The sequence below is a fragment of the Meleagris gallopavo genome, chromosome Z (genome assembly GCF_000146605.3).
Source record: "Meleagris gallopavo isolate NT-WF06-2002-E0010 breed Aviagen turkey brand Nicholas breeding stock chromosome Z, Turkey_5.1, whole genome shotgun sequence".
Classification (NCBI taxonomy): Eukaryota; Metazoa; Chordata; class Aves; order Galliformes; family Phasianidae; genus Meleagris; species Meleagris gallopavo.
In genome coordinates, this window is record NC_015041.2 from 7910516 (window position 1) to 7918826 (window position 8311).

Genomic DNA, 8311 nt, shown 5'->3' on the forward strand with positions numbered 1-8311 from the left:
CCTGAGCCAGCCGTGGAGGTGCAGTGTGACTTCTCAGCACCCACCACCCCACCCCGCAAGTGCCACTCATTGCCTGCCTCCCCCGAGCTGCCCCACCGGGGTGGCCTGGCGCTGGGCGTGAGGTCCCCCTTCCGGCCCCCTGCCCTGAAGCAGTGCTGCTGGGACAGCAGAGAGCCAAGAATCCCATCCAGCCCCGGGGTGGAGGAGCGGAGAGACTGCACTCCACCCCACCCTGAGCCACCATCCCAGCTCCGTTCTCCGGCATCTACTAGTGGCACCTTCATCCACACATCGGCCTCGGGAAGCAATCCGTGGCAGCCGGAGCCGCTCAGTGGGCAGCTCCTCAACAATCACCATCCTGCAGCAGTCAGCAAGCCGCTGTCCTGGGGCAGTAGGCTGGAGGATGGCTTCTCCGAGCTCAGCATCTCCTGCGCGGCAGCAGTGCTGGAGCGGACGGAGCATGCGGCCATGCTGCCCGGGCACAGCTCCAGCATAGCGCTAGAGCAGGATGAGGTGCTGCCCTGCCCTAGCTGCTGCTTGGGGCCCTTCAGCTTCACCTCTTTTTGTCACCGGCCAGCACCCAGCCCGCCCCGCTACCAGAACCTCAACTGTGAGGCCAAGAGCCTCCTCTGCCACGACTGCCTCCAGAAAGCCCAGGAGTCAGCGGAGCCCAGCCTGAAGCTGCCTGAGGCACAGTCCTAGTGCTGGGGACTCCACTGGGAGCCTGGGGTGCCCCCCTGCTCCATCACAACTCGCTCAGCACATGGAAGTACTTACTGCCTGGGGGGTTGAAGTGCAATAACACTGCTGCTCCAGGTGGCAGGGTCAGGTCCCCGCAGTCTGAAGCCTGTGGGACTCCCCTGTCCCCATGGGCTAGCCTCAGTGGGCTCTCATAGCCTCTTGGACCGAGGGCAAGCAGGGCTGAGCAGGGGGTGTAAAGCAGTCGTGTCTGTATGTGAGCAGTGGGGGTCCCAGCTGCCTCCCTGCAAGTGTAGACACACCTGGTCCCTGACATAACGAAACACCGTGGTATACAGGGGCCCGGGGACGGGACCAGCACTGGGGGTTTCTGGGCACTGAGCCCCCAGCACGTGTGCTGTCCTGCCCAGCACCAGGGACTCATCCACATTGCTCACCGCAAGCTGAGGGCACCCTGTAGCCCCCAGCATCTCTTGAGTGGCCAGGGGATAAGGGAGGGACAGGAGTGGGATCCGGCTTTCCTCCCTCCTGCACAACGCACTGGTGAATGCAGAACTGTTGTGTTTTTTTTAATTATTAATAATAATGGCTAGTAATATATACCCAGCTTATTTAAAGTGTTCAATAAAAACTGAATGTCCCAGCAAGTTGGGCTGATGTTTGTGTCTCCTGGGATACACATTGAGTGGGATGGGGAGCCCTGGTGTGGGGATGACGGGGACTTGGTCTGACTGTGTGCCACTGGGGCAAGTTTGGTTCAGTGTCACTGAAGTGGCCAACTCAGTTGACTCAGCTTTGGAGAAATTCCAGTTTGTGGTTTGGGCAATTCCAATTTATGGTATGGTAGTTTTTTGACATATTCAGTAGGCAGGTGAAGATGGGCTGACATTTGTGTGAGATGACCTTAGTGGTTTTTTCCATCCTTAATGATTCTATGATTCTATGATAATTGGATTTGCACTGTGGAATCTGTCTTAGCAGTAAAGAAGAAAGCAAGCAGGAGACAAGCTTTGTCTCTTTATTTGTTACAGTATGAGGTCAACCAGCGGACAATGTGGAGCGACACGTGCACCTCTAAAATGCCTTTAACAGCTTGTGCTCTTCAAGCAAAGAGATTTACATACCAATTAATCAACTAAATATGGCACGCGCAACCCCGTAATAGAACACAACTTCCTCTGCTCTCGCCAGGCTGAACATAAATCGGGGCTATTCTGCACGTGCATGGCAGCTATTTAAATTCCCAATGACTTGTCTTGCAAAGTGTCTGGCGCAGGATGCTGCTTTGGAAGTGCATAGCCAAATTATGCCATCCTAAAGGTCACTGCTCTACTCTCTAATAAGCAATAACACCCAAATGCCAACGCCAGCAGTAGCTCCATTCTTGGGCTCCTGTGCTGCATGAAAGCTGAAGCAGAGAGGGTGCGGGCGCTGAAAGGGAAGGGTGTGCTGAGTGGGGCTGGGACGGGGTTTTCCCCATCTTTCCCCTTTGCTGCCTTCCTTGCGCACCATGGGGTGAGCTGGCCGTGTCACTGCTCTCATCCTATGAACGGGGAGCTGGGCCCTGCTGCCTTCTCACAGATCCAGAGGTGCAGGTCGTCTGGCCCCTCACACGGCGCCGGTTTGATGTTCCCACGACTGATGACGGCACATGACCCGTTGGACTTCGGCTGCCAGGGTCTGCATGGGGACACAACGCATCGGGGCTGCCCCCCACGCCAGCAGCATCTCGCCCCAGAGGTGCTCCCAGTGTGCTTGGGGTGCAGGGGCAAGCAGGGGCTGAGCAGACGGGGCAGTTCCCCCTCACTGGTTTCAGACACCACAAGAGGAAGGAGAGGCGAGCCGGGCTGGTGGCACACGTGACGGGGAGGAGCCCGGGACCCGCGGGCAGGGAGCGATGATTTCCCCTCCAGGAGGATGAGGGTGGTGTGTGGGAGATAGGAACGAGGCTCAACCACTTTGCTTAGACCCCAGTAAAATGCTTAAACCTTTAGGATGGCACCATTTGTCCTTTCTCTCCACATCCCGTAGGCACAAGGCTCAGCTTTCCCATTGCATGGGCTCTGAGCATCTCAGCCCAGTGCTCACACACTGGCTACTGGAGGGACGTAAAGTGTTTCATCAAGCCTCACCAGAGGAGGGGGAATGTGGGCATGAAGTACCTCTCATAAAGCGAGCCGTCCACCCAGAACCAGGCGTCCGTCAGCCCTTCACCGTCTGGTTCTCCTTCCTCCAGCCAGTCATATTCGTACCAAGGGTACCTGCTCTTCTGCAGCCCAATCCAGTACGCGACGTCCGCATTCTTCAGGAAGCTCTGGAGAAGGGGCAAAAGGGCCTTTTGACACTTCCATGGGGTTTAAAGGCTGCAGAGCCTTTATCCTCCCTCAGAACCTGAGCAATCCCAGCCCCACACCGAGCTCCAGGGATCATAGAATCATAGAACCATAGACTCACAGACTCATAGAATGGCCTGGGTTGAAAAGGACCACAAAGATCATCCAATTTCAACCCCCTGCTATGTGCAGGGTCACCAACCACCAGACCAGGCTGCCCAGAGCCACATCCAGCCTGGCCTTGAATGCCGCCAGGGATGGAGCATCCACAACCTCCTTGGGCAACCTGTTCCAGTGTGTCACCACCCTCTGTGTGAAAAACTTCCTCCAAATATCCAACCGAAACCTTCTGTCTTAGTTTAAAACCATTCTCCCTTGTCCTATCACTATCCACCTTTGTAAACAGCTGTTCCTCCTCCTGCTTATACGCTCCCTTCAAATATTGTAAGACCGCAATGAGATCTCCCTGGAGCCTTCTCTTCTCCAAGCTAAACAATCCCAGTTCCCTTAGCCTTTCTTCATACAAGAGGTGCTCAAGCCCTCTGATCATCTTAGTGCCCGTCCTCTGGACCCAATCCAAGAGTTCCACATCTTGTGCTGTCCCCTTGTTGTTGGATGCCCTCAGCTTTGCAATGCCCTGGCACTCAGCTCTCACTCCCTACCGGCACAGTCCAGCGACTCCAGGATTTGGTGATCAGGAGCTGAGAGTACTTCTCCTCACACTCTGCTCTGCTGTCATCCCATGTCTTCTTATCTGTTGAGATGAAGAGGCACTTTCCCCGGTACAGCAGCCAGCCTGAGGGGCAGCAGTCTAGAAACAGGGGCACAGCTCAGCTCAGGCACTCACTGGCATCTGCAGAACCCCATGTCCTGCAGAGCTTCAGCCTTTCTACCATCTCATCTCTACCCCATGGCCAAAAAGCCACCATCCACACTTCAATACTGCAGGCACGCTGGGGCTGCCCTATCACCGTACCTATAGCCGTGCAGGAGCGCAGCAGGGTCACGGTGCTCTCACTAGCGTTCAGCCTTCCCTGCACGCTGTTCAGCTCCTTCTGGGTTGCAGCCAGGGCCCCTGAGACATGCGCCAGCTCGGCCTCCCACCTGCCCAGCTCCAGCTGGCTGTTGTTGCCCAGTTTCCATGCTTGCTGCAGCTCCTCTTGCACTTGTGCCAGCTCCTGCCGCATCTGCTCCAGGCTCTGGTCCCGCATCCGCACCTCCTGTGAGAAGCGGCCGCGCTCGGCCACCTGCTCCAGGGATGTGTCCTGTAGTTGGCGAGTCACCTTCCAGTCTGGGGACAGGGCAGGGTGAGCTGGGACATGGGAATGGGGCAGCCTGGGCAGAAGGAAAAGGGCTGGGCATGGGGTAGGCAGAGCAGTGGGCAACCCCACTGAGTGGGAATGGATGGGGAGGAATGGGAAGTGTGCGGACTGAGTTGGGCAGGACCTGGCAGGGTGGGCTGGAGTAGGAGCAGAGCAGGCTGGGGCAGAATCAGGGCAGGAGAGCAGGAATGAAGAGCCTAGTAAGGAGTATGGGTGATGGCAGCCAATGGAAATACCCATGATGTGCGAGGGACAAGTTGCAACTTGGGGCAACTGGGACAGACAGACCTACTTCCATGCTCATGCGCATAGTCTGTGGCACCCACCCCAACCTCACCCCTCTTGTCCCCATGTCCCATTGCCACCTGTCCCCACTCACAGCAGGCTCCTAGCACCATGGCGGCCACCAGCAGCAGTAGATTGACAGCCAGTAGCCCCGCAGGGACACAGCGCCTGCGGGAACAGCACCCTGCAAGACACCAAGTGGCCATGCATCACCCTCGTCACCAGCCCCAGGCAGCATGTTGGCAACGTGGTGGCACAGCGTGGGCGCTTCCTCTCTCCAAGGAGGGAATGGGGAGTGCCCTGAAGCAACATGCACTGCCCATACCATGACCTCCCACATCCCCATCCCAGCCAGGCACTTACCTGGACTGTGCTGGGCCCCTTCCCCTGCAGTCCCCACAGGCATCAGCTCTGGTGTTATGTTCTCGTGGGGACTCTCAGCCTCATCCATCCCCAGGGCTGTAGGAGGAAGGTCAGGCAGCAATGAGGTGATGATGGGGCCATATGGGGAGGTGTGAGGATCCCATGGCTCTCACCTGCCTCCAGAGCCTGGTTGGCTGTGCCACGGCCCCCTGGCCCTTTGGCAAACCTCAGGTCAGTGTAGAGCACTCCCTGGGCCATGCAGACAAGCCCTGAGTCCTGTTGTCTTCCACCCGACTCTCTGGGGTGGTCTTTGCACCCTGGCTTGGGGTGCAAAAGAGAAGTGAGGCCGCCTCTTACAGAAGCAGAACTTGGCTCTGAGCCACAGCAGATGGGACCAGCGAGGCAAAGCTGTGGGGACCAGCACCCTGCCATTGGCCCAGCACCACAAGCACATCCCCTCCCACACTCTGAGAGCTGTCACAGTCCCCTGGGCACATGACGGTATCGGGCAGCCCAGTGTGTGAGTACAGACAGAGCAGGGCTGTACCCAGAGGCTGGGAAGGACCAAAGCAGAGCTGCGCACAGGAGCGCCGAGAATGCTCCACGGGGGACTGAAAGTGCTCATCGTGAGCATTTTCCCTTTGTGCATCAAGGAATATGGATCTCCTCCCACCACAATGCGCAAAGACAAAGCTTCATTAGCTCCCACCCAATCTCCATGAAGATGGAGCACGGGTGACCCATGCCCAGGGAGGACATGGTGATGTCTGGGTGACCTGCGTGACATTTTCCAAGGACGAGGGCCATCTGTCCCACTCTCCTGCCTGCCACCATGGGAGTGGTGGGATGGGGGGCAAGGAGGAGGGTCCGATATCAGGAAAAATGTATTCACAGGGAGGGTGGTGAGGCTGCCCAGAGGGGTGAAGAAATCACCATCTCTCTAAGTGTCCAAAAAATGTGGAGATGTTGCACTGAAGGACGTGGTTAGTGAGCACGGTGGGGATGGATTGGCATTTGGACTAGTTGATTCCTACGATTCTAAAGGGACAGCAATGGGACCACTTATTATGAACCTTCAGGACCTGGGACACGTGTCCTGCTCACCTTGTTGGAAGAGTGGGAAGTGGTGTCCAGGGGTAGATAGAGAGATATGCTGGTGGGAACAGGACAATGAGAGCCACCAGCACTGCTCTTCCTGGGGAGTCCCTGGGTGTCATGAGGTGCACAAGTTCTGCATGCAGTGTGGAAATCCCCTTTAAGGATAGAAAGAAAAATGCTTCCACTCATTACAGTATTCAGATCCTACACAGAGCCCAGCAAGGGGCCATGTCCACATGGGACAGGATCAGCCCTGTGCCGTTGGAGTTCTCACCCACTCACTCCAATGCAAGAAATGAGTCTCTGCCCTCACCCTGCTGTACTTCATGGCTTGGCTCCAAATGACAGTAAATCTAGGGGACCGTGACGGTTCTCGGGTGTGGGAGGGGAAGTTCTGGCATTGCAGAGCCAATAACAGGGTACAGGTCCCTGCGACTCGTTGCCTCCACAACCACTCAGTGTCAACTTTCTGCAAACACCACCTCACTTCTCCTTTGCACCCCGCAACAGGTGGCTGCAGCAGGGACAGCACAGGACAGAGCCGCAGCAGCCCCATGGCCCAGAGCGTGCTCTACGCCGACCTGAGATTCGCCAAGGGGCCGGGGGCCACGGCACAACCAGCCAGGCGCTGAAGGCAGGTGAGAGCCATGGGGACCTCACACCTCCCCACATGGCCAACAGCACCACCCCATCGCTGCCCGACCTTCCTCCCACAGCCAGCATGGACGACACAGACAGCCCCTATGAGAATGTTGTACCGGGATCAGCACCTGTGGGCACAGCAGGGGAAGGGACCCAGCAGAGCCCAGGTAAGTGCCCGGAGGGGGACAGGGATGGGGACAGGGATGGGGACAGGGGGCCCCGCTGCCCCCAGCAGCATGGGTGACTCGTGGCCGCTGGTGTGTCTTGCAGGGCACTGGTCCCGGCGGCGCTGTGTCCCTGCGGGGCTGCTGGCAGTCAGCCTGCTGCTGTTGGTGGCCCTGGTGACCCTGGGGACCTGCTGTGAGTGGGGACAGTATGGCTGGGGAGGGAGTGGTGAGGCAGATGGGGGCCAGAAGGAGCTCAGGGCTGGGATGGTGCAGCTTCTCACTTGGCTGCCCCATGCTGCCTGCACTGCGTGTGCTGCCTGTGTCTTCCAGTACTGCCTGCATTGTGTGTGCTGCCTGCATCTTTCAGTACTGCCTGCATTGTGTGTGCTGCCTGTGTCTTCCAGTACTGCCTGCACTGCGTGTGCTGCCTGCATCTTCCAGTACTGCCTGCGCTGTGTATTCCTTTCACTGCCTGTGCCACCTGCACTTTCTTCATTGCCTGCACTGTATGTGCTGCCTGCGCAGCTTCCCATGGATTAACATTGTTTCCCATTGTTTCCCAATATCTCTGATCACCTTCCCATTGTCTCCCATTACTTTCTGTTACATTCTGTTCATTTGCATAGCCTTCCACTGCCTCATTTTGCTTCCCTTTTCCTTCCACTCACTTCTTGTTAATTTTTATTGCCTTTCATTGATTGGCATTACCTTCCACTTGCCTCCCATTACCTTCCCATTGTCCTCCACTAATTTCCATCTCCTGCCATTGCCTTCTAGTTGTCTTCCCAGTCCCTTACATTACATCCGTTGGCTACTCCTTGCCTTTTATTTGTTCTCATGGTTTCCCATTGCATTTCCATTGACTTCCACTACCTTCCATTCCCCCTATTAATTCCCACTGAATTCCAGTGCTTTCCCATTAACTTCCACTGCCTCCTACTACATTTTCATTATATCCCATCAATTCCCATTGAATCCCAGTACTGTCCAACTGAATTCCCATTGCCTTCCCCCACCTTGACTCCCTTGGGTTTGCCCTGCCTGCCCCACACCCCGCCATGACCCACGCCCTCTACTCAGGCTGCCCCATCCCCATGCCCCAGCTCACCTTGTCCCATCCACAGACTGGCAGGTGAACCACCAGCTGCAGAACGTATCCATGGAGCAGGCCACTGAGCGCAGCCACTTCTCACAGGAGGCACAGGTGTGGAAGCAGAGCCTGAGGCAGACACAGCAGGAGCTGGCATGGGTGCAAGAGGAGCTGCAGCAAGCATGGCAGGAGGCCCACCGCAGTCAGCAGGAGCTGGCCAGGCAGGATGTCGAGCTGGTGCGTGTCTCAGGGGCCCTGAATGCAACCCAGAAGGAGCTACAGGATGTGCAGGGGAAGCTCAATGCCATCCAG

The 8311-nt window shown here is 56.9% G+C and overlaps 3 protein-coding genes across 6 annotated transcripts in view; 2 read left to right on the forward strand and 1 right to left on the reverse strand.

Moving 5' to 3' along the window:
• Positions 1 to 1346, forward strand: part of TESK1 (testis associated actin remodelling kinase 1) — a 1883-nt gene extending 537 nt beyond the window's left edge. The window contains exon 2 of the mRNA XM_010725261.3: positions 7 to 1346. Coding sequence (XP_010723563.1) covers positions 7 to 702 — 696 coding nt within the window. The 3' untranslated portion in view covers positions 703 to 1346. The remainder of the gene's footprint in view (positions 1 to 6) is intronic.
• An 88-nt stretch (positions 1347 to 1434) lies between these two features.
• LOC100551438 (B-cell differentiation antigen CD72) lies at positions 1435 to 5386 on the reverse strand. Of its 4 annotated transcripts, none has more exons than XM_010725259.3 (8): positions 5176 to 5386; positions 5003 to 5098; positions 4734 to 4823; positions 4009 to 4323; positions 3695 to 3786; positions 2862 to 3013; positions 2209 to 2379; positions 1435 to 2130 (listed from the first exon to the last, which is right to left on the reverse strand). In XM_010725259.3, the coding sequence occupies exons 1-7, from the start codon at positions 5258 to 5260 to the stop codon at positions 2238 to 2240; spliced, it is 972 nt and encodes a 323-aa protein (XP_010723561.1). In that variant the 5' UTR covers positions 5261 to 5386; the 3' UTR covers positions 1435 to 2130; positions 2209 to 2237. The 4 variants fall into 4 exon arrangements, with proteins under 4 accessions (XP_010723561.1, XP_010723562.1, XP_010723560.3 ...); XM_010725260.3 differs by having other exon boundaries at positions 3695 to 3843; positions 5180 to 5384; XM_010725258.3 differs by having other exon boundaries at positions 3695 to 3843; positions 5176 to 5383.
• A 1147-nt stretch (positions 5387 to 6533) lies between these two features.
• On the forward strand, positions 6534 to 8311 carry LOC104914799 (B-cell differentiation antigen CD72-like; the record flags this gene model as incomplete). The annotated part of the gene is given in 5 exon segments (XM_010725262.3): positions 6534 to 6700; positions 6703 to 6738; positions 6817 to 6909; positions 7013 to 7102; positions 8034 to 8311. Coding segments are annotated over 5 exon segments (543 nt in total), but the record flags the coding sequence as incomplete, so codon positions are not given.